Here is a 25553-nt window from a genome sequence, read left to right on the forward strand (position 1 = left end):
CTTTGTGGAAAGCGTTGGCTGTCGTTATGTTCCGAGGAACACAGTTCTCTTTTCTACAAGCTAGTTCACGTTGGCTATTTTAATCAGACACAATTTATCGAGTTGATGATAGAATCAGAAGCAATATGTTCGCGGGGCTGCCTGAGCTCGGAATATCCAACGGCGAGGATCTGAAAGAGACTCTCACCAACTGTACGGAGCCTCTGAAAGCCATTGACCAGTTCCAGGTAACAACTCATCGAATGGCGCCTTTGCAAAATAGCCTCAAGCTGCGAGAAATGGCATGCTTTTAGAAGGAAAAAAGCGCGCCGGTGAGTGCATGCATTGAATATAACGAATGCGTTTAACCGCCTTCGCGCTCTGATTGATGTCTATTAAACTGATTGAAACCGCTGGAACTAAAATCAGGGGAAGGATCTTCGGGCAGAACATTTCTAATCAAGATTTAGTCATTTGAAAATGGGGGACGCAGGCGCGGGGGGACAGTTCGACTCCACTGTGGGAAATACCACTGCCATGACAGAAGAATGCTCCGCGACTTGTGGCTTGACTTGATTTGCTCTGTAAAGGAAGCGTGAACTTTTCAAACGACTCTCTGTCCCAATCAGTTGTTCATTAACTACAAGAAGAAACCATTGCAGGTCTCTTCCCCTGAATAAATCTGTTCCCCTGGTGTCGGGAGCACGCATAACAGCTGGAGAGGCAGATAACACAGTCAAATGTAGTTTATACTTCTCCACCTCCAAAAAATTCTAACTACAGGCTGCGTAGACGCGGGGATTGGTCCGTTCAGAACGTAATTTCCGACAGTTGGTTTTTCCGGTCTTAAAGGGGAACTCCGTATTTTTAAACCTTGACCTTATTTCTGGCATGAAATACGTTCATCTACTCACCGAGAACCGTTTGGTGAAAGTCGGCGTCCTTCGGAAGATATTTAGATAACTGGAGATCCATATAACGGAGTGAACGGGGCTTAGACGATGCAGCCTCTGAATAAGGCATTATCTGTCTTTATTTCACCAATACTTTAAGAAGAATGAATGAATGAACGTGTGCTATAGCTCTGTTAGTTCATAGCTGCTGTTATGTGGCTACTTGCAGCTATAGGAGAGCTAACGGAGGGATTTCTACACAGGCACTCTACTGGGACCACTTCATCCACACACACCCCCTAGAGCACAGTTTATTTACTCCTTTCTCTGTGACAGTCGGCTAACTTCACACAGAGTTTGCAACATGGCAGGATATTTATCAGATTTTGACAACGTGAACGACGACTTTGAGTAAGATGGACGTTCTTACCGGAGTGAATGAGCTGTGCTGCAGCCATGCTGTGGATGAAGTGGTCCCAGTAGAGGTGTGTGTAGAATTCCCTCTGTTATATAGCTGCAAGTAGCCACATAACAGCAGCTATGAGCTAACAGAGCTATAGCACACGTTCATTCATTCATTCTTCTTAAAGTATTGGTGAAATAAAGACAGATAATGCCTTATTTAGAGGCTGCATCGTCCCTGCTCTGTTCACTCCGTTATATGGATATCACGAGTTATCTAAATAGTTATCTATAACTCTGTTATATGGATCTCCAGTTATCTAAATAGCTTCCGAAGGACACCGTCTTTCACCAAACTGTTCTCGATGAGTAGATGAACGTATTTCATGCCAGAAATAAGGTCCAGGTTTAAAAATACCGGAGTTCCCCTTTAATGCAGTGGCGGCTCTAGGGAGGGGCCAGCGGGGGCCTCTCAACTCTTTTTTTCCTGGGTTGTATGTGCCCCTCTAACACAAAAGCCAGCCCCAAACTGCCCCCCCCCCCCCCCCCCCCATTAAAACCGGTCTAGAACCACCACTGCTTTAATGGTTGTACACGGCGAGGAAGCTCGTTGACATTCGAAATGATCTAAAGTGCATTTGTTCATCCCGGTTGTAAATTCACTCGTTCCCAGCCTCGGCCGGTCGTACTGACCACCCCCACAAACGTCTTCTCTGTCGCCTGCTTCAACATTCGCAATATTAGCATTTGTTCTTCAATATTGATGAGCTCCGGCTGCAAATACAGCTGCTCCACATCGGTTGCCGTTGGTTACAGTTGTTAACTGTGACCAGAAGAAAAAGCCAGGATTCGGCTTTAACCTGAAACCACACAAACACACAGCCGCACCACCTTAGAGGCACGGTGAACTGCAGAGCAACGCGTTCCCTGGACGCAGCACTTCGAATGCTCAATGACGACGTCACGTCGACGTTCTGGAGGAGTAGAAACTAAGCGTCAGTCACCCAAACCCTGTGTTCCCACACATCGTGTTTATTTCCTCTTCCTGCTGATATAAAAGGCTGGAAGCTTGGTCTGCTGGACATGAAAAATAAAACTTACTGGAGGTTTTCCATGTTATTCCTGTAAACCACCTTTGTAATGGAAAATGTAACACATTACTGGATACATTGAAGAGATTTCTAGTAGCTACCATGACTTTTAATCATTAATGTCAGTTAATGTGCTTTGTGTCTGAAAACCGTCTCCATGCTCGAGCAGATGTAGGATTGAAATAACTTAGTGCATGTGTTCCTCTCCTCAAACACACTGTCCCATATATGGGCATAATTGGTCTTTATTTGAAACGCATAAATAAAAGTAAATGTGAACATTAACATTAAACATTAAAGGGGAAACAGATTATTTCAGCCAGCCTCTTTTTCTCCCACTGAACCCCCCCCCCCCCCCCATAGTCCTATAGTACAGACTCCGAATCCTTACTTCAGGGCAATGTTTCTATGGACAAACTGTGCATCTCAGTCCATTTCTAATCATCCCAACCGAATGTTAAACATACCTGTCCACTGCAGTTCACCCATTTTCAAGGGTTTCAATAGGAAAACCTATATTTATTATCTTGACAGTGGCTCATAAAATCCGCTACTAATGACCTCACTTTGCTGAATCCATCTAATAGTGTTATAGATTGCATACTTATGCAAAGTTACCAAAAAGCAGGTATTGGATTTCAATATGGATCTGACCTGAGGAACTGTTTGTTTGACTGTCATTACAGGCCAACATTATAATGCTGTTAAATGATTGTGAGAACTGTAGTTCTGCATGAGGAAAAGTAGCTTGTCTTGAGTTTCAGTGCACATTCACAATGAATTGAAATGAATACAGTTCAATAACACGTTTAGAAAGTAAAAGCATCAAATAACATTATAAAACCTCACAGATGGAACAACAAACCTCAAACAATTGATTAGAAGGTCTACATTAGCATTATTTTTTTGTTTTACCTGGGGAAAACAAAGCCTAATACTGTGGATCCACCTCTACTAAGTGAGTACCTACTCCTGCGTATAGGTATACAGTTTCTGGAGGGGAGAGCCATCGTGGCACGACATCTGTCCGGTAATATTGCATTCAGTGTTTGCATTCAAGTCTAGCAAAGGGCCATCTTCTCTCTCCTTTTTTCTGCCTCACCTCTTCTCTTCTCCGCCAAATTTTTATTTTAGCCAAACAGAACAAAGTCAAACCAGGTAACAATGAGTGCTTTTCAACAAATGACATGGAAGAACAGAGAAGGCCTCTAAATCACTGATTAAGTACTGATCCAACTTTCAACTACACAATTATGCAGAATTCATGTGGCCTAAACCAGGGGATTTGGGGACTTCATGTCCTTTATCACACCCCCACTCCCTCAAATTTATAGTGTCTTTCAAAGTCAAAGGATCCAGTAATGTTGACCATTTGCTGCATATTATATTTTGGTTTATATTTCCCTGAGCATTGAGGCTGATCTCAGTACAAGAACATATTTTTTCACCTTCTCACTGAGCACATCTCACCTACACTGGAACGGATATTTTTTTATGGACGTTTTTATTGTGCAGACATAAAATGCTTAACTTTAGAGTGCACACGTTAAGTGGCCAGAAAACCAGACGGTTTCCTGGTATTCTTCAGTTTGTACAAGCGAGGTTAATCATTTCTTCACCAGAGTCCAGATAATTACCAAAACCGGGGCAATACTGTGCACTAGAAATACGTGTTTTTATTGAACTGTTTGTAGATGGAAGTATCGTGTTTTGTTGCCAAATTGAATTTGATCAACTCAAAAAATTCCGACTTCACAGTGTAGTGGATAGTTCAGTGAGGATAATTATCTCCACCACAGGTGTAAAATGTACATGGTCACGTTTACCAGACGTCAGCCTTTGTAAGTGAGCAAAGGAATGCATTTAATGAGCAGAGTGGCAGCTTTTGCAAGACTTCTCAATGGCTCATGTGACTGCAGATGGAAAATGGCATCCTGCTGCCGACGCTCCAGTCCGCTCTTCCCTTCCTCGACCTCCATGGGACGCCTCGGCTGGAGTTCCACCAGTCCGTCTTTGACGAGCTCAGAGAAAAGCTGATGGAGCGAGTTGCCACCATTGCAGAGGGCAAGGAAGAAGACAGGTTTGTTATTGCTTGTTTTTGACTTTGTGTAATGTTTTCTGAAGGAACGAGCTGGAGTGTAGTTGCATTTTTGTTTTAATAACTTTTTCCTTTTTTAAAAATCTTTTTACAGATACAGAAAGCTTGAAGAGCTGCTGGAGAAAAGCTTTCCTCTTGTGAAAATGCCATCCATTCAACCTGTGGTGATGCAGGTGCTGAAGTATCTGCCCAAGGCAAGTGTTTATATGAAGATATTGCAAAAGAAGAGTGTTTGCCACCAAGTATTAAAGTTGCCCCATTAATTTCTTAATTCATCAATAAAACCAGATTGTTGTTGAAGTGTCAATAATTAGGTTATTTAGTGACTGCCATTTTAAAATGGTCACCAGCAGTTTTCAGATTGATGACCATACATCAATGCCTATGTATATTTCAATGGCCAGTATGAGTGAAACTGACATGAATCAGACTGTAGTAGCTTTGCTTTCAAACGAACAAACCTGGTAAAATGCTCTAACATTAGAGAAAAATTGAGTGATCTGAGCTGTGCCCTGTACTGAACCTTATGAATTCCAATGACAGTTAAAGCTGGTGTGCAGAATGATTGATTTTAACCTTAGAAGTAGTGGTTAGAAGTTCAACTAAATTCCACAGCAAATATCCACCTAAACTGAACCACAGGTGTGATGTGTAACACACTGCTAAGGACAAGGCCATGTGTTCCAGACAACAAAGGTTTTACACCCATCCAAAATCTTACTTCTGTGTTTAAAATAGCTTATAACATTTGACTTTTTCTTGTTTATATCATTTTTCTTATTGGGATGATTTTCAGTGATCCACAACAAATGGTAATTTTTTCCTGCATGTATTGTGCCATGGTAATGTACACGTTATAGAAATATTTTGGAAACAGATAAAGCTTTTGGACAAACTGAGGTTAGAAAAGCTTTGTTTTTTGTCCTCTTTACTCTACTTCTCTGGAGCTCCTTTCAGCTCCAGGTTCAAACTGAAAATATGCTTAGTCCTGTGCAGAAGTGTTAAAACTACTTTTGTAAGATGAAGTCTGCTAAAAATGACAACCAAAATGTATGCCATGACTGCTGCTTTGTTTGAGGCCATTAAAGGATGCTGTTCCAGAATGTACGGAGACGCCAGCACTGTCAGTCTGTCCAGTAGTTGTTGAGAGCAAATTGTTGAACTTGTGTCCTTAAATGGTCTTGGCAAAAGGGACAATGGAAATTTAAAAGATAAAACACTCATCTTTACCTATCTCTCATGCTCATTCCTGTAGGTGCCGGAGAAGAAACTGAAGATGGTAATGGCTGACAAAGAGCTATACAAGGTTTGTGCTGTAGAGGTGAAAAGGCAGATCTGGCAAGACAACCAAGCTCTGTTTGGGGATGAGGTTTCACCCCTTCTAAAGCAGTACATTGTGGAGAAGGAATCGGCTCTCTTCAGCAGCGACCTCTCCATCCTGCATAATTTCTTCAGTCCTTCTCCAAAAACGCGACGCCAAGGCGAGGTGAGGACCACTCCTCAGATTAATTTGCATGTTTCATTCATCAGTCTACAATCACTGAGAATGACACAGTTTGTTTTAACAAAAGAATCCTAACATCCATCCATTTTCTATACCTACTTAATCTAACTGGTGGTTGTGGGAGGCCCGGAGCCTATCCCAGCTGTCATTGGTCGAGAGGCAGGTACACCCTGGACAGTCCATCACAGGGCCACAGAGAGACTGTAGCGTACTCCCTATTAAATCAGATCAACTCGATAACAGGTGCACCAAGGAAAGTTTTCATTAGTCTTAATCGGTCTCAAAGTGCTACTTCTAGAGTTCTTGTTTGAACTGACCGACATTACATGAAGAAGCATTCGCCAACAACTTGTTAAATCTATATTAAGTAATTTTTTAAAGATGTAACCGAAACATGAACCTTAAAGTGTGTGGACTATGTATGGCGGTATAGGGAACACCTTATGGTTTGGGTAAAGGCACAAGAGAATGGAGAAATGCAGGGTCTTAATTTTAGTCAGTATTTAGGGTTTAAAGCTAACAACTTTGGAGTCTATTTGAACAGTGAATTCTCTCAACACCACTGTACCTTCCGAGGAGGAGGAGATGACCTTAGACCTTACTTTGGTTGGCACTTGGCGTCGTTAATCAGATGTGAACACACCAGGTCGATCACACAATGCTATCCAAATGGGTCTCTCTTGGGTCCGCTGTCTCTGGACCTTTCTCGGTAGTCAGTTGTTGGCAGATGGATTTCTGTGCCTGGCAAGTTGCGGGTCTCTTTTCTCCAATGGGGGCTTCTCATTGCCAAGCAGATGGAGGTTTGATATCGAGGCTTCCCCATTGAAAATAACACAATTGTAGATACATTCACCTGAGTGGAGTTGGTTTGCTGGTTTGGTCAAATATCCAGCTCTGGTGAGGTGAACTTGAATTCACAAAAATGATTCAAAGTTTACAGAATCTCTCTGCAGGGAAAAATATTACTGTGTACTAACTTATGCAGCAGCAGAGGTTAAAACGTGCAACAAAAACAATGGAGACGAGATAACAGACAGACAAACGAAAAAAAGTATCTTTCTATTATTTCTTTCTCTTCTCTAATTTCTTCTGGTGGTTTTCTGGGAGGCGGGGCATGACGTAAGCTTAGGCTCAACTTTCAGTCAATAACATCCCTGAAAACATTATGGTGTTTGACTGGTTTTAATTCTCGTGTTAAATAGATAAAAGTATATTATTTGATACAACAGAGAAAACTGTCCATTCTTTGGTCATGACTAAGGTGCAGGATGCCACTGTTAAGGTGTGGCAGGAAAGCTGTGGGTACAGGTAGAGTGAGAGCTCTGTGTAGCTGGAGGCAGGTGAGGAGATGCTGGGTGCTGTTCAGGCTTGAAATATTAAAACACGCATTCATCTCATTGTTTTAAAGAATTTGCTCTTTATCGAAGTGAATAACTACTTCACCCCTTGTTTATAGCACAAGTTAAAATTGTATTTTTTAGATAAGGAAAATATTTGCTAATGCGGTGGACAGAAAAACATCAGGTCCACAGCCCATATAGAGAACCTGTATGAACACAAAGCTATTTAAAACATAAGCTCATCAAAAGTGCTGTTGTGGCGCAAGTTGCAGATTGGTGCTGGTATTCTCTTTTGAGCTCTGATGTTTTACTTGCTTTTTTTTTTTGGGTCAAATTTATACCACACGTCTACTCACGTCTTGATTGCTTAGTAACTGAGGAAAAAAATCACAGTTCTACAGTTAAAAGCATCCTCTTTCCATGATTTCAAAATAAATCCATGTTAATGTATTTACAACAGATATTAGTTTCGAAATGATCAATTTCACCAGTCAATCAAATGATTCTAAAATAAATAAAGAAAACCCAATTGGATAAATTCAGATAGTTTATGTTGTTGGTTTGTTGGAGAGGATTGAATGCTATAAGCAGTCTGTAAGCAGTCACTTCCAGAAATGGTTTCTGTAACCTTTTCCAGCTTGAGGAGCATCAGTAACTGTTTCTGGTGTTTGCGTACCATAGGTGGTTTTAAAACTGACCCAGATGATTGGGAAAAACGTGAAGCTGTATGACATGGTGCTGCAGTTCTTACGAACACTCTTCCTGAGAACGCGAAATGTCCACTACTGCACACTGAGAGCAGAGCTGTTAATGTCTCTCCATGATCTGGACATCAGTGAGATCTGCTCTGTGGACCCCTGTCACAAAGTAAGTTCACATACTGTGTTGTTGTATTGAAAGCCCTACATCCTGAATTTCCAGTGTTTTAAGATTTGTGGTAGATCTTTATCCCTTTAGTTTCTGCTATGTGCTTGGACAGTTCACCTGGTGTTTGGATGCCTGTATCCGTGAGAAATTTGTGGATGGCAAGCGAGCCAGAGAGCTGCAAGGTTTCCTGGATGGTGTGAAGAAAGGACAGGAGCAAGTCCTTGGGTAATAGATGAACAAGTGGTTTAAGTTCATCAGCTGAGGAGGGAATTTTTGGTGAATTGTGAATTAATCATTGGAGAGTATCTGTTCATTCCAGGGACCTGTCCATGATCCTATGTGACCCGTTTGCCTGTAACACCCTGGTCTTGAGTATAATGAGGAACTTGCAAGAGCTGCTGAGTCAAGACACTTTACCCAGAGTGAGTATAGCTTCTATGACAATGTGTGCTGATGGCGAGGTGATATTCTGTGGTGCATCAGCAACAAAAAACACAGCAAAGAGTGCAACAGGGAAAAAGGAAAACAAATGCTTTAAGCTAACATAATTAACACTGCATGTTTTGTACCACAACAGCTACATAGATATCATCAAAACACAGCTATGTTATTTTTGTTAAAAGCTTAATTGTTATGCAAACATAGTAAGAAAATTGAATATGAATTAGTTTCAATTGCAGCTGATAGTCTTTATCAGAACATCAGCTTCTGGACTTGAAAGCAACACAGCCAGGTCTGTATCCAATTCCCACACCATGTACAGAGGCTGAAGTCTTCACTGTGGCTGTCTTGTCTCCCCTTGTAAAAACATAAATAAAGCTTACTAAAATGTAAAAAGAGAGATTAGTCCAGCCTCACCACTGATATAGTCCTAACACAGATTCATGTCAGTGTTATTTTTCATAAATGGAATGCTAGTTTTAGAAATGGAAATAGAAAAAGACTTTATTCATCCCCCAGTGGGAGAAATTCAAATTAGTCGAGAAGCTCAAAAAATTATAAATATTTACAATGATTACACATCATGATTGCACATCATGTCACTGCAGACATTGAAGGACCCTCCTGTACACTGCTTCTATGTTCGCAGACCACTCCAGTTTATTATCCACCACCCCCACTGAAAAGACCCTGCAGAGCCCCAGTACTGCATTCCAGTGTTCCAGAAACACATCTCCCCATCCTGACATACTGTGGTCTGGCAGTCAAATAGTCTATAATCCATGATGTCAGGGAGGGGGCCACACCCATACCTAGAAGCTTATCTTTCAGTATGGGAGGCTGTATGGTGTTGAAGGCACTGGAGAAGTCAAAGAACATGATTCTCACATATGAACCAGGCACATCCAGAACCAAGCATATGCCTGATGCAGCATGAATCGTGTCTTCCACTTCTATGTGTTTCTGGTAGGCAAACTGGAGGGGGTCAAGATCCTCAGCAACCTGCAATTTCATGCGATGAACAAGGAGTCTCTCCAAGGTCTTCATGATATGAGATGCCAAAGCCGCTGGTCTGTAGTCATTCAGCTCCACCGGTTGCCCTAATTTGGGCACCGGTATGAGACAGGAGGTTTTCCACGGCACCGGGACTTTTTCCATGTGAAGGTTCATATTGAAGAGCCTCTGAAGAGGGACTGCTAGTTGACCAGCACAGTCCCTCAGAAGCCTTGGACAGACTCCATCTGGGCCTGCAGCCTCCCTGACTGAAGTCTCCTGAGCTTAGCTCCAACCTCCTCTATAGTTAGACACAGAGGGAGCTGCCCAGGTTGTAGCGGAGGGATGGTGACAGGAGTGATGTTGCTATCAATCATAGAGATAGGGGTGGGGGTTACTGCAGAGGTGGAGGTGCAGCTGGGCTCAGGAGGCCTGGTGGTGGAAGCTGCCACAGAGGTGGATGTGCAGCTGGGCTCAGGAGGTCTAGTGGTGGAAGCTGCCCCAGAGGTGTAGATGTGGCTGGGTTCAAGAAATTTTCTCGAATCTCAGAGTTGTTGTGTTTGTATATGTGCGCAAACAGGACAGCCCAGACCTGATGCTACTGCTGAGGATGCTATCACTGGGTCAGGGAGCGTGGGACATGATTGACAGCCAGGTCTTCAAAGAGCCTCGTTTGGTGAGTACATGCTGTCTTTTGTACGAATTGTGCTCTACAAATAACTTGCCTTGCCTACTTTTAGACTTTTACACTCCTTATTTTGCAGGTTTGATCTTCAGATTTGGCTGAATTGTAAGGATTTGTACAGCTTTTGTGGACTAGTTTGTCGTGTTTTATCTGAAAAATCAGTCTCAGTAGCAAAATAAGTCTCTGATTATGGACAAAATGGGCATTTGTTTTGAAGCAAACATTAATACAGTTCTCACAAAAAACCAGACAAAAACAGTTTGATACAGAAATTGACTTTTTAATAGTCTGTCTCTGCTCTCCTCCTCAGGATTTGGATGTAGTGACCCGCTTCCTGCCTGCAATGATGTCAGTGGTTGTTGACGATCACACTTTCAATGTAGAACAGAAGCTTCCTAGTGAGGAGAAGAGCACACTGTCATACCCCACCACCCTGCCGGATGCATTCAACAGGTAAAACACAGCATGGGAAGAATTCAGTGAAACCTAATGCTTTTTCTTTTTTCGGTCATTTTAAACAGTGAATTTAAATTGGAATACAGTAGTAGATTGACTGTTCAGCCTTACACCAGAAATGTGACTCACTTTTTCTTGATAATGTTCTTTCAAATGGTGGTAATTCCTCACAGAAACAACAGAATAATATCTATCTGAAGTTCACATTTACAAGAACTACTTCGAAGTTCAGCCCAGATGGATTAAAACTGAGAAGAGGCTCTTAGTCTTTACAATATTTCTAAAAGCTGATACCTTGTCTTATCAAAGTCCTCAAATGTACTAGTTCATGCTCAGTTCTCACTTTTTATGAGCCCTGAATTCTCCTCCTTATTTGAAAATGTAGTGTTAAAGGGGAAGATCGTTTTTTTAAACATGGACCTTATTTTTGGCATGAAATATGTTAATCTACTGGAGAGCCGCGTATTTCCATATAACGGCAGTGAATGGGCCAGAGTGCTGTTTCATCTATGCCTCGTTCACTCCCGAATGTATTTTATGCCAGAAATAAGGTCCAGGTTAAAAAAAACAAACTTCCCCTTTAAGGAGTGCTTTGAGCACTGGAATATGGGCCCCACGACCATCTCAGCAGATGCACACACATCTCTGCATTTATCTACTTTTTTTGATAACCATCAAGATACCCAAATCATACTTTGATTGATTTATTTTTTTTAAATAATGTTGTTGGTGCATAGCCTACTGTATTTGATCATTTCCGCACATCAATGACAGCATATTAGTCAGCAGTGACAAATACTTCAGTCTTACAATTGAATATAACTTTAATAGCATGTGGGGAAAAAAGTAGAGGCCAACAACTGGTGTGTGAGTATCACAGATACTGTCCTCGCTTACAATCGCTTTGAAGTACATCTCATTATGACTTTTATTTGCCTTTTGCAGTAGCCTTTTAATTAAGGGTGGTTTCTTTTTCTGAAATCATGAAACATGCCTTAGTTAAGATTGGCTTTGTTGGCCTCTCAGATATCTACAGGACAACAGAGTGGCCTGTGAGATGGGTCTCTACTATGTCCTCCACATTGCCAAACTGAGAAACAAGAATGCCTTACAGAGGTTGCTGCCTGCACTGGGTGAGTGTCGCTCCTCTCTGAAATTTAGGAGAAGATGACGCCTCAAACCATAATATGTAAAAATGTTGCCTTTTATTTCTTCATCTTATTATTTTTACAGTGTTGTCTCATATTTAGTTAGGCTGCAAAACCTTTTACATTTATTTTTATTGAGTTCTGAGGTTCTCTAACTCAGAATTTCTTCTTATTATTATTTATAAAGATTCTTATTGTTATTTCTGACAGTATTAAAAAACTTAATCCTTATTTCGTGTTTAATTGGTGGGCAGAGGTACAGGCGCTGTATGGATTAGCAATTTCTATCTCTGAGGTGGTGCCTCTTTGTATGTGTGCTGTTAACCCCCAGTGGAGACCTATAATGACATGGCCTTTAGTGACATCTTCCTGCACTTGCTGACTGGACACCTCACTTTGATCTCTGATGAGTTTGGATCAGAGGAGTTCTGTTCAGTTGTCTTTGATGGCTTCCTTCTTACTTCATTTTCCAGGTGGGTTTATTTTAGTTCCTGTTATAAGTGTAATAATCTTCTGCTAAACACAAAGTATACTGATTGCCCTCAAATTCTCAGTCCTGCTTGTTGACTGCTCTTAATTCTGTTTGAATATTTTCCAGCAAAGAAAATGTCCACAGACACACCCTCCGCATGCTGCTGCATCTGCACCACAAAGTGCTACCCTCACACATGGACATGTTGATGAAAACTCTTGAACCCCCAAAACAGGTTGGCATCATGTCTCAGTTCAGCTCGTGCTTTAAAATGAATTGGAGTAGTAGCTCTGGATGGAATCCGGGGGGAGTGATATTTCTAAAAGCTGATAACTTGTCTTATTAAATTAGAAGGACTCATCATGCACAGTGGCTTCTTACCCCCTGCATATTTTGCAACACTCTGCGGTCTAACCCATGACAGGGAGGTGAAAAAGACAGCCTTTTGCGTCTATGAGCTCTTCTCTTCTCGATATGAGCATTTGATTGCGTTCTTCAAAGCAAATCATGTCAGGCTGGATCAGATAGGACATGATCCAGTTGTGACTTACCACCTTCAGGTCTCTCAGCAGATGTTCTGGAGGGATTAAGTCCGGGTCTTTGCTGAGAATTGTCCAAAACCCCCAGTGCCACACTAGCTTGTCTATTTGTTCCAAGACATTCATGTGCTGAATGGTGTGTTGTGGCCTGATGATGATCAGTACCAGGTGTTCTGTTCTGGTAACTTGAGTGTCAGAAAGCAGAGAATCATTTTCCTGCATTCAGACTTGGTGTTGGGTCCCTTTCACTTAGAGCTGCTTCTGTCTGTCTTCTCTATCATACGGACCTGATTCATGGAGATCTTTAGGATAGTCATCCTTCCATCCTTTGTGTACATTGACTATTGGGATTTTAGTCAATTCTCTGTCAAAGTATCTTTTTACCCAGTTTCTTAGTTTGAGCTAATTGCCAGAAGAGGAGCTTTGGTGATTTAACCATTTTTGTGGCTAATCTGCTACTGAAAAATCTTTTTAGGTCCCTTATTCTAATCAGAAATATTATCCATATATGCAGTTTGAATTCTGTGATCTCTTATACACACATCTGTCTATGTGAACAATTATTAGAAAGATGCATTACAACAAGTGGAGTCTCGGCTGGTTGTTAACACATTTCAGGGATTATTAAAGCAGAATACATCTGACTGCAGATGGAGCAAAAGTAATGGCTCTGAAATCTTTGCTGCATGACAGAAGGATTTTGGAGCGTATATTTTATATAACACTTACTGAGATGCCTATGCCTGACCACAGAGCAGCGAGCCGCTGAAGGAGCTATACATCCAACTGACAGAGAAGCTGGAGGCGCAGAAGAAGAGCCCTCCACCACCAGATGAGACCCCATCCCTGGACCTGGGGCTACACCCTGTGACCGCAAACACCACCAGCTCCAACCCAACCACGCCTCTGTGAGATGCTACGGAAACTGAGAGAGAACCGAAATTCTTATTCAGTGACAGACACTCCAGATGGCGCAAAGACTGGACATTTCATATTTCTTTCAGTTGTATGAGTTTTCTTGTTCACATTCAGCTTCTGTAGATGTTAGTCTTCCAACTCCACCTGTGCTTCGCCTACATATTTTCATGTCTTTGTGTTAGCCATCATTTATCTGGCATTATCTATCATTTGAACTGTTTAGCTGTTCAAGAACCTTGAAAATAAAGTTATTTACAAATGCTACATTGTTTTACTGTGAACTAGGCGCAATGATTGTGCATGATTGCAAAATAATTTTTCTAATTGAACAGAAGTTATTTTATAAAAAAAACCAAAAACAAACGCTTGCCAGCAACAGAAAATAATGTGTCTCTCGTCATTTGGCGTCATAGTGTTGTTCTTCATAGTGTTATGTTGTTCATCTGGGGTAATCTGACAATTTGGTAAGGTGATGAATTTAAATACTAAAACATCAAAGCAAAAACCTTCTGGAGTGCGTTTTTAAATTTTTACCATGACATAGTGAATTTTGAAGCAAATGGAGCTTTAGCTTAGCTGAAAATGAAACTGCAGCTGGGTTGGTCAAGTGTATGGTCCATTTACCCATGTGTTGCAGTCGTAGATGTGGACACGTGTAATTAGATTACACATGGGTACTGCAACAGTTGTATGTTAACTTTTCAGTTCCTCAACAACACTAAGAATGGGAAATGTTAGTTGTTTTTTTTTAAAGGGGACAGAAAGACGTAATGACACTGAATAACCAATGCAGATAGAATAGCAGAAATAACAACAATGTTATATATTGTTATGTTAAAAAAAACCCAAGTTGAAGTAAATAAATGTTCCACAGACTGAGTAAATTTTCTGTCACTTGTTTGAATTGAATTGTATTAGTGTTAAATTAGAATATTGAAATCTTGCTTTGTTCTCTGTGTAATTGTTCAGGTCATAAATAAATGTTAAGACAAAATAGGAACTGTTTAACTTGGTCAGCAGTGTTTTAGAACACTTCATACGCAGCATTTTGTTTCTTTGCTTGGGTGGTGCAGCTTCAAAGCATTCGTTTTCAAATGGAGAACTCTATCAAGTTAATACTTCAAGGTCTGTTACCGGTACTGAAGCAGTCATAGGTGTGGACGCAGTTGTATCGTTTTTGAAAAACGAACTGGTAGGTATGTCCAAACTTTTAACTGGTACTGTATATACTGTACTATGTGACGCTGGAGAAGATTTGTCAGAGAGGGTCCCTGCTTTTATTTTTTCATCTTTATTCATTGATTGATCCATTCATTCATTTATAAATTCATTTGATTATTTTTTCTACCACATAATTGCATAAGTAGCCATAGATATTAGCAGTTTACACTGACATGGCATACTCTTAACTCCTATGAATAAATGGGATCATTTCATCTCGGGTATTTAGCCTACAGATTCAAAGTACTTGCATTAGTAATGCCAGAGTTGGTATGACTGATAAGCTCATGTATTAATCATGCTAAACCTTCACCTATATTAGTGATAGAATCTCAGGTCATCCCTTGTATGTGTAAGAACTATAGCGGTTTGCTGTCAATCTGTAGAAACTGATCCTATATTTCCTGGAATAAAGACAGTAAAATGTCACTGGTAAAATCAGTCCTTTTGTAAGCTAGGCCTTTGTTTTTTATTGATTTTGTATTAACTGGACTTGTTTGGAATTTGATTATGATTGTTTTACAATAAATTGGATTGTAATTTCCTTGAATTTGACTGTATCTTTGAAGTGCCCTGAGATGACATTTGTTGTGATTTGGCGCTATAAAAATTATACTGAATCGAATTTAATTTAATTCTCTTTGGTAGGGCTGGGCACATTAACGCGTTATTTTTGCGTTAACTTATGAATTCATTATCGCCGACAACTATTTGTCCCCCATTAACGCAGTTTTTATTATTTATTATTTTTATTGTAAACGGCTTTTATTTTGAAAAAGTCTATTGTGAGCGAGCCTAGTATGTTGCTTACTGCTGCGGCGCTCACAGGAAACAGTCAGAAAAGAAAAGGATGGCAGATGAAGCGGGCTAAACAAACATGGAGAAGGTTACGGAACTTTTACATGGCCATTTTCATTTCAAAGTTTTTCCAGAAGGCGCAGTCGACAGAGCCAAAGTTATTTGTAAGCACTGCAACGTTGAATTGTCTTATCACCGGAGTACTTCAATCATAGGGCTGTACAGTTCCAATAAAAGTGCGTTATATGCTACTTTTGAATTCATTATTGGATTTTGCCTATGACAATGCGATTAATCATGATTAATCACAGGAAATCATGCGATTAACATGATGAAAGAATTAAATTTTTCCCCGTCCCTACTTTTTGGTAAACACCCCCAGTATTTCAAACCTCATGCTCGCAGCTTTGATCATGTGTATTGTCAAAGCCAATGATGAGGACAGTGTGATACAGGACTCAAAGCTGGCACTTCACCTGAGTAAAAAGCTTTGACACACCTACACACCAAAAATGTATCTTAGCGTCTGTGATTTAATTCAATTAAATTTAATTCAGTTTTTATTATATAGCACCAAATTACAACAATTGTCATCTCAAGGCACTTAAATAATATAGTCCAATTCAAGCCAATTGGAATTCAATTCACTGTAATCATAATCCAATTAATTAATTTAAAAATAATCCAATTAATTCATATAGAGCCAATTCAAAAAATAATATCCTAGCTAAGGAAACCAACAGATTGCACCGAAACTTGTCTTCAGTCCAATCTCCCATCCTGAGCCTGAGGGACTGTGGAAAGGAACGACTCCCTTTTAACAGGAAGAAACCTCTGGCAGAACCAGAACCAGGAAGAAACCTCTGGCAGAACCAGAACCAGGAAGGGTGGCCATCCGCCTCGACCAGCTGGGGTTTGAGAAGACAGAAAAGAGGGGGGAAAAACACCATAACACCATTCAAAGGACATCTGTTGGAACAGGGAAACACAGGTTAATAACCACAATAATGTCACATGTACATAAAATCATTTGAGAAATTAAACAGGGGGAAAAAAGAGAGCAAAGTGAGGAAAGGTGTGACAGATGAGGTCCCCCAGCAGTCTAAGCCTATAGCAGCTTAACTATGGGATGTTTCAGGATCACCTGAGCCATCCCTAACTATAAGCTTTATCAAAAAGGAAAGTTTTAAGCCTAATCTTAAAAGTGGAAAGGGTGTCTGCTTCCCGGACATTTACTGGCAGCTTATTCCACAAGAGAGGGGCCTGATAACTGAAGGCTCTGCCTCCCATTCTACTTTTAGAAACTCTGGGAACAGCAAGTAAACCTGCAGTTTGGGAGCGAAGTGCTCTGTTAGGAAAATATTTTACAATGAGATCTTTAAGATATGATGGAGCTCGGTCATTAAGAGCTTTATATGTGAGGAGAAGAATCTTAAATTCTATTCTGAATTTAACAGGGAGCCAATGAAGAGAAGCTAAAACTGGAGAAACATGATCTCTGCTGTTAGTTCTCATCAGAACTCTGGCTGCAGCATTTTGGATCAGCTGGAGGCTTTTCAGAGAATATGTGGGACAACCCAATAATAAGGAATTACAGTAGTCCAATCTTGAAGTAACAAATGCATGAACTAGTTTCTCTGCATCACCCTGAGACAGGATGTTCCTGATTTTGGCAATATTACGAAGGTGAAAGAAGGCAGTCCTAGAAACCAGTTTTATATGTGCGTCAAATGATAAATTCTGGTCAAAAATAACTCCAAGGTTCCTCACTGTAGAACTAGAAGCCAAGGAAATACCATCTAGAGTAACTATATAACTAGACAATTTCTCCCTGAAGCGCTCAGGTCCAAAGAGAACAACTTCAGTTTTGTCTGAATTTAAAAGCAGACAGTTCTGAGTCATCCAGGTCTTTATGTCTTTAAGACAGGCTTGTAGCCTGACCAACCTATTGGTTTCATCTGGTTTCATAGATAAGTACAGCTGAGTATCATCAGCATAACAATGGAAATTTATGCCATGCTGTCTAATAATGTTACCTAATTAATATCAAAATTATGAGAGTCCAAAAAAAACTAAAATTATTCAACCTGTGAAGTCCATGAATCCCAAGAGCTGCTGACCTTCAAACAAAGAGGGGAACATATGCAACACAAAGTTTCACCCATACAACGCTTTATTCAAAATGTTTACCTATGCTTTTTAATAAAAAAAATTTAAAAAATGTAAATGAAAAAGAAAGTATATTTTAGGAAGTTCTCAGATATTTGAAAGGCACCTTAAAAGCACAAATAGTTGGACACACATAGTATCACAATCATGCTAGTGCCACTACTACAGACCATGTGTACATTTCAGTCTCACTGGTTTAATTGAAGTTGAAGTTCAAATCTTGACACAGACTGTTCCAAGTAATACTTTGATTCATGGAGCTGAAGAATTTGACTGCTTTTACAGCTGGTTCTGTTGCCGTGGTTTTGCCACAGTAAATTATCAAGAAGTATTGCATTCAGGAAGGAATGGGTAGTGTGTATTCATAGGTGTGAGAGACAACTTCTCTATCTCAGTGCCTTAACAGCAATAAGGGCAAGAAATGGTTGCAGCTGTTAGCTACTCTTCCTGAGGTCTACTTGATTACATACAGTTGTGTCTTTAATGAGATCTGGAAAGACATGATTTTGCATTTTCTTGTGACAATGTACGACTTTTGGTCTGATGTTTGGGAACGTTGCATTATCCATACTTCACTGGGTTTTTTTTTGTTTTGTTTTTTTTTGTCCTAACAAAGAAGGTTATGTGTTTACTTCTTATCAAATCATAACTTCCCGGTACAGGAAATTAAATTTTATCTGATGCAATGCCCCGCCTATACCACAAAAGCACATGTAGGGGCTTCAGTACTTAAGTACTTAACTTAGCAAGTTAATGAGTAACATGAGGCAGGTGTTGATACTTAGCTAACTAAATCCAGGTGTACAGCGGGAGAGGAAAGCAGGCTTAAGAACATTTAACAAACTGGGGAAATAAAACAAGAATACAGGACATGAAACAAAGATGAAACATAAACTAAATCAACCAACACAGAAAATCTGAAGTCACAAATCCAAAGTAAGACAACTAAAACCAAAAACAGAACACACAGACCATGAGACACATCCACTCCTAATTCTGATTACTGCACAAATCCCATGCTCCTAGAAAATTGGAGCCTTTTGCAATGAATTTAATCTTTGCATTGATTTTCTTTAGTTTTGCATTAACACATATTTCGTTCTTTATACAAAGTATAACTGTTGTTGGGGCTGTTTCTGTTGGAGTCTTCTTTGATGTACACAGCAGTCTGCTTTTTAATTTAACATTTAAAAAAAATAACAGTTATGGTACTTAAAAACAATCCTGCTCTTTTCCCACAGGTGTAAGAAACTTACAGATTCTGGAGAAAATGAAGAATATGGTGGTTTTCTTTCCAACAGGGAACAGCAGTAATGCCTCTGAGCTTTGGTAATATGTTGCAATCCCTGTCCTGCTGTGTCTGGTCTTCTTCGTGGGTTTCATCCTCAGCATCTTCAGCGTGTGGGTTTTCTGCTGCTGGTTTTCCTGCTGGACTTCTGGAACCATGCTGCAGTTTAACCAGGCTTTAAGTGACGCCATCTCTACACCTGCCACTCCCATGATGGCGAAATGCTTTGACAAGGGTAATGACTGGCCTTTTGGTTGATTTGTGTGTCAGGTCAAGATCGCCTTGCTGAGTTCTCATTTCTCCCGCAGCACCATGTTCCTTACTCTCATCAGCATCCATGGGTACACAGCTGTGGTGCATTTCAACAGAAAGTCCTGCATTAAACAGAAAGTTTTTGTAAGAAAGCTATGTGCAGGAGTTTGGTCTCTGCTACTGATCCAGGCCCTGGTCCTCGGTGTCATGCTTCCTCTCAGTCATGAGGGTAGTAACTGTCAGTGCCTCACCATCCATCAAAACAAGCTGACAGATTCCTATTTCATCATTAACTTCATCCGATTTATCTTTGGATTTGTACTTCCTTTCTGTGTGTCTGCAACTCGCCTCAACACCAGCACTGCTAAAGGTCTGAAAGTTAGGGTGAAATCTCAGCGCATGATAAGCATGTGTCTGGTAATATTTGCTCTGTGCTTTCTACCTCTGAATGTGATACTGCGGGAGTCATACTAAAAAAATAAATAAATAAATAAATACTACCCACAGGAGTGCCATGTTCTCCTGCAGATTGAGACAGCATACTATGCCACTTGGATTTTAGCAGGGGTGAATGGCTGTCTGGATCCTCTATTATACTCTTTTGGTTCACAGAATTTTCAAGATGCATTTCAGTCTCTCAGAATTCTTCAGGGAGATGCTCCAGATAGTAGTGAATCAGAAATGACTGCAAATCAATAACTTGGACTGTGACTGATGGAGGTGTGAAAGGAAACAATGCAGATGCAGAGATCATGTTAAAATACTCTCTATACATGGTACTGTAGTGCAGATCTCTGAAGACTTTGATGCAGGCTTTGGAGACAACACAAAAATTTGGCAAGTTTCCAAACTGTACTATTACATTTATTATAGACAATTTCTATATATATTTTCCCAATCATGAAATATCATAGAAAAGTAATTATTATTCACAAAGGCTAAGTAAAATGCTTGCCCTTCAATGACATGCAAGAAAGTCCACAGGTAATTTCCACACCAGTGCATAGGTTTCATAACCATACTGAGGTTTGTGCTTGATGGTTAGCACTGTTCCCTGACAGCAAGAAGGTTGTTTTTAATCTTGTCCGGGGCCTTTCTGCGTGGAGTTTGTATATTCTTTGTATATGGAGGTTCAGGCTGGTGAAAGACCCTGGTTTTAGCTAAATGTGAATTAAAATCATAACTGACAGCAAGAGTCTGTATGTCTTGTTTGAAGGCTCTAACCTCATAATAAAACTGTACAGAAATTGCAAGCTGAATTTCAAAAGTTATTAAATGTTCTATACTAATGCAAACAAATGCTACTTTTCCTGATTCATTCCAGAACATATCAACAGAGACGTGTTAAGTTCCATTGAATAAAATAGAACTGGTCTCTCTGAGACTGCACAGTGGTGTGGTGGTTAGCACCGTCACCTCACAGCAAGAGGGTTCCACGTTCAATTTCCATCTAGGGTCTTTCTGTGTGGAGTTTCTGTGGGCATTTTCTTCCTGTGTGGGTTCTCTCTGGGTACTCTGGCTTCCTAACACCATTCAAAAGCATGCATTTTAGGTTAACTGGTTAATCTAATTGTCCTTAGGTGTGAGTGTGTGTGGTCATTTGTCTCTGTGTGGCCCTGTGTCTCTGACTGGCGACCTGTCCAGGATGTACCCTGCCTCTCGCCCAATGAGGGTCCCTACAGGTGGATTAGGCAGGTATAGAAAATGGATGCATGGAGCCAGAAGGGACAAGCAATACACAAATAAACAAACACACAAACTATGAATAAAAAAAGTGTGACACAGCTATTTGGCTTAGAAAAAATACAAACATGCTTTTTTTTCTAATCCTTATCAAGTAGAGGAGAAAATATGGAGTCATACTATACATTTAAAAAGCACAATTAGTTGCTTAAAATCTGGATGTCCCATATGAGAAACAATTTTCTTCATCAGTCATGTTCCAGCTGTCCTGCAGGATGGAGCCTTCTTGTCTATCTTTTTTTTTCTCAATCTTCAATTGGATTGAGATCCAGACTGTTTGCTGGCCATGTCACTGAGTTGACATGTCATTCCTTAAAAAAAGTATGAACACTCTTTGTTCTGTGGCAAGAGGCAATATCATCCTGAAAAATATCTCCTATTTTTTCATGGAATCCACCTGTACATCCACCGTAGAGGTAAATGACTGCAATCTCACCTGGTCCCTTACCTGATATCAACCCTTCAGTGATTGTGAAAATTCCAGTTTTCTTAACACAATATAAGGGAAGTTTGTTATGCTTTTGTTATGCACACATTCTCAGGTCTGAAACTCCCCTTACACAGTTCATAACTTTGGTTTCTGGCTCAGCACCACACTGTTTTGCTTTACTGTTGCTTGACATCTTGGTGGGCTCTTGATGGTGCCTTTATGGCCTCTTTAACATGACAACAAATTCATCTGTGTGGCTGTACATTTGCAAGTCTCACATGTAAATTTGTTTTTGTGACAGTCTTTGGCTCCCCTTAAAGCTATCCCACACAAAAAAAAATAGCCAAATTCTCTGTTGTTACTTTAAAGCAGTCCCCTTCATATGTTTAACTGGAACTGCACCAAACAAGAGTATGGGTATCTTCTTCTTGCCAAATGCAGAATGGTGACATCACTGAATATCACTCGTCTAATAATCCACAGTCTGTGACTGCTTCTCTTTAGCCCCCTGTAACCTTGTTTTCTTCTTTTTAAAAGCTAGTGATGGTATACATATAGCTTTTCCGTCAGTTGGGTTTCTTACATTTTACTCACAAAAATAAACCCGACTCTGCCCAGTTGTGTGCCTCGTGTGTGGCACATTACCCTAACTGTGTTGGCATTGTGTTGGTGTATCGCTTAATAGTAAATGGTAAATGGACTTGTACTTGTATAGCGCTTTTCTAGTCTAACTGACCACTCAAAGCGCTTCACTACATGCCGCATTCACCCCACTCATACATACTCATACAGCACGTCTTAACTACTTAACTACGTGCTTTTTCTAATCATTCATACACATTCATACCCCCAATGATACACTGGGAGGCAACGTGGGGTTCAGTGTCTTGCCCAAGGACGCTTCGACATGTAGCCTGGGGAAGCCAGAGTCAAACCACCGACCTTCCGATTGGTGGGCGACTGCTCTTCCTCCTGAGCTACAGTGACATCTGCAGGTTTTAAAAAATCATTACAGGCAACATGGTAAGAGAGTGTGGAGTGAGACTAAACTAAATGAATTCATTCTGACATGTGGACACCAAATGAGCGATGAATGGTCATTGTATAACACGTGAGAGGATAACAGGGTTTACAAATTTTCGTTAAGAAACAGAAGATTTTGTAGCATGTTGGGGCCAAGGCAATTTTGTCTATTTGAGACCAGTTCTGCTTTGGAAAAAAGTCTTTCACAAGGTACCGATGAGGCTGGGGTAAAAACCTCAGGAGGAAGGGCAGTCGCCTGCCAATTGGAGGGTCGGTGGTTTGACTCCAGGCTTCTCCGGGCTACATGTCAAAGTGTCCTTGGTAGCGACAGGTACTGATAGGTCTATGTATGATTGTGCATGAATAATTAGACAGAACAAAAAGCATGTGTGTGTAACATGCTGTATGAGTGCATGAGTGAATGTGACATATAGTGTAAAAAAGCACTTTGAGGGGTCAGATTAACTAGAAAAGCGCCATACAAGCACAGTCCATTTGCCATCACTCCAATAACCTGTGACTGAGGTTTTCTATGTGTTGCAGTCTTTGTCATTGCATTTGGAGAATTACACTGAAGTGCAGCATTTTAAGCATTTTCTAAGCTCTGATCCAGAGACTCTTTTTGCTTTCAGACAGCTCCACTGTAGCTTGATTGAATGAAACAAGCACACCGAGTGTTTCTTCTATGTCCTCATAATCTACTATTTCTAAAGAGACCAAAGAGACCCAGACTGGCTCTTTTTGGTTAGTAATTCTTACCAGCGGTATATGCTGTTCCATCGTGTTGGCACCTCGTTAATGAGCAGTGGTCTTCCCATCTGCTGCCACACTTGAGACAGATTCTCTTTAGTTGTGGTGCTTGATCTGAAAAAAGACACTATTTACTGTGTTTTGATCCAAATGTTTGCGAGTGTGGCTATTTGATCACATGACTTTTCCCACTATTATTGGAATGTGCAATGTAAACAGTGTGTCCAATTTGGAGTATTCTTGCACACACACTATTATGTTTGGTGCTGTATCTGTGATCAGACTCCCTTTATCAGCTATGGTACAGTCCTCCATTAACTCCTTTTTGACTTGGGCCATAATTCCTGCTATATGATTTTGTGGGAAGTGTTGCACTCCCAACACTGAGGTACATATTGTATGCTTTTCATCAATGTAGTGGCAAGTTACAGCCAGGTATACTTCCATGTTTACAGATTGTCACATATCGGCTGTTACACTGACTGCAACTGTATGCCTTTTTTGGCCCTCTCCTTGTCCTCCTCATATTTCTGGTATCTTTAAGAGCCTAAAATTAAAAAAGTGTTGTTAGCAAAGTGATTATGCACACTTTACATTACTTTCACATACCTTTCTGGTTGGCAGAATATAAGGGCTCAAGGAAGTACAGCAGTCCTTTGAACCCCTCATCTTCTACAATGTTGAGCACATTCACCACAGCCTGATGCACAAGGTGAGTCCACAATGGAAATGGATATTCATTAATATAAAATAGAATACCTATAATAATAATATGATCTAATCAATAACAAAGTTTAAAAGGTTTAATGACAATTTCAACGTACCCGAGTTAATAACAGATTCTTCATTATCGTGCCATGCTGAAGTGCTCCTGTTGATGTAAGACAGTTCTATGGAGCAGAGCCCACATTTTTCCTTCAAATAAAATCTAAATTTAATTCATGTGAAGAGACCGAGTCCTACATAATTAACTCCAAACACAACAGACATCAGAACAGTAAAGGAAAAACATTGACCTCATCTGGCGTTATGAGATCAAAATGATCCCAGACTGGAGAAAACGTCCTTTTTCCTCTACGCTGGTTAGGCGACGACGAGCCAACAAACAAACCGGAACAAAGAAAGTCGAGTAAGGTCTAGCTGCAGCCAGTGCCACTACAAACCACGCCCCCACAAAACCCTTAAAAGATAAAACTCTAATTCAATCCAAACAATGCGTTTGCAACCACAAATTTATACAAAAATAGGAAGTAATGGAATTAAAAAGATTATATAGGACTGCAGATTTATAAGTACATTTGTTTATATAAATGACTAATGATTGCACACAAGTTTATCTTAAACTCAAACACTTCTAGTTAAAATAGGTTGTTTCCACCGTCCGTTTTTCTAAGAGCTACACTGTCACAGCTTGGCCTACGACATCACTCTAAGGTGATGATTTCTTCTGCGTTAACAGAAAATATTGCAGGTCCGTTGACACAAAATGTATTTATTTAGAACTAAATCAAATATTTTGGATTAAGTATACAATTTACAAGACTAGTAAAATAAATATGACCATACACAGACCTTTAAAATATGTCCTGTAAAAGAGAAAAAAGTTCAGACAAATGAAACAGCCAGCAACAACTTTTATTGGCAATAAAAGAAAAGAAACATTCTCACTTCAACATATTTATAGTTCTACAGCCTCTTAAAGTCCAGATCTCTTCTGAGTTGTGTCCATTTTCTGTTGTGCCTCCATGCTCACGTTTTTGGACATAAAATGGGGGAGCAGCTTTTTCTTACTGATGAGACTAAATGAAATAGCAAATAGCAATGAGTAAAAGGACGTTCACGCTGAGAGGCTGTCATAAACAATGTACAAACGGTAAAATGTGCACCCTGCCCTTTGATGGGCAGCCCCAGGAGGATGAAACTTCCTGCGATGATCACCTGTAAATATATAGTTTTTGGGAGGATGCTCAAAGTAAACGTACAAACACTAGGCTAACAGAAAATTATTCTCTTAAATAATTAATTTATCATGTGTTGACCAACATTAGTTACG

General features: G+C 40.2%; 2 protein-coding genes across 2 annotated transcripts; both read left to right on the forward strand.

Annotated features, from left to right (window-relative positions):
* Positions 1-14090, forward strand: nelfb (negative elongation factor complex member B). Its single transcript, XM_072388623.1, has 13 exons — positions 1-227; positions 4285-4445; positions 4558-4657; positions 5719-5949; positions 7989-8174; positions 8287-8399; positions 8494-8596; positions 10189-10284; positions 10604-10746; positions 11776-11882; positions 12229-12370; positions 12496-12604; positions 13662-14090. Exons 1-13 carry the CDS (start codon positions 126-128, stop codon positions 13818-13820), a joined length of 1752 nt encoding a protein of 583 aa, XP_072244724.1. The 5' UTR covers positions 1-125; the 3' UTR covers positions 13821-14090.
* A 5260-nt stretch (positions 14091-19350) lies between these two features.
* On the forward strand, positions 19351-20321 carry LOC140309268 (P2Y purinoceptor 2; the record flags this gene model as incomplete). The annotated part of the gene is given in 1 exon segment (XM_072387078.1): positions 19351-20321. A coding segment is annotated over 1 exon segment (903 nt), but the record flags the coding sequence as incomplete, so codon positions are not given.
* Between the last annotated feature and the right edge of the window lie 5232 nt (positions 20322-25553).

Source organism: Leuresthes tenuis, unplaced genomic scaffold (assembly GCF_036924035.1).
Source record: "Leuresthes tenuis unplaced genomic scaffold, fLeuTen1.0.hap1 SCAF_6, whole genome shotgun sequence".
NCBI lineage: Eukaryota > Metazoa > Chordata > Actinopteri > Atheriniformes > Atherinopsidae > Leuresthes > Leuresthes tenuis.

Coding starts and splice junctions, on each gene's coding strand:
- nelfb (XM_072388623.1), top strand. CDS start 126: ATGTTCGCGGGGCTGCCTGAGCTCGGAATATCCAACGGCGAGGATCTG. Junction 8,597..10,188: donor GTCAAGACACTTTACCCAGA/GTGAGTATAGCT, acceptor GTGCGCAAACAG/GACAGCCCAGACCTGATGCT. Junction 10,285..10,603: donor TCTTCAAAGAGCCTCGTTTG/GTGAGTACATGC, acceptor TCTCCTCCTCAG/GATTTGGATGTAGTGACCCG.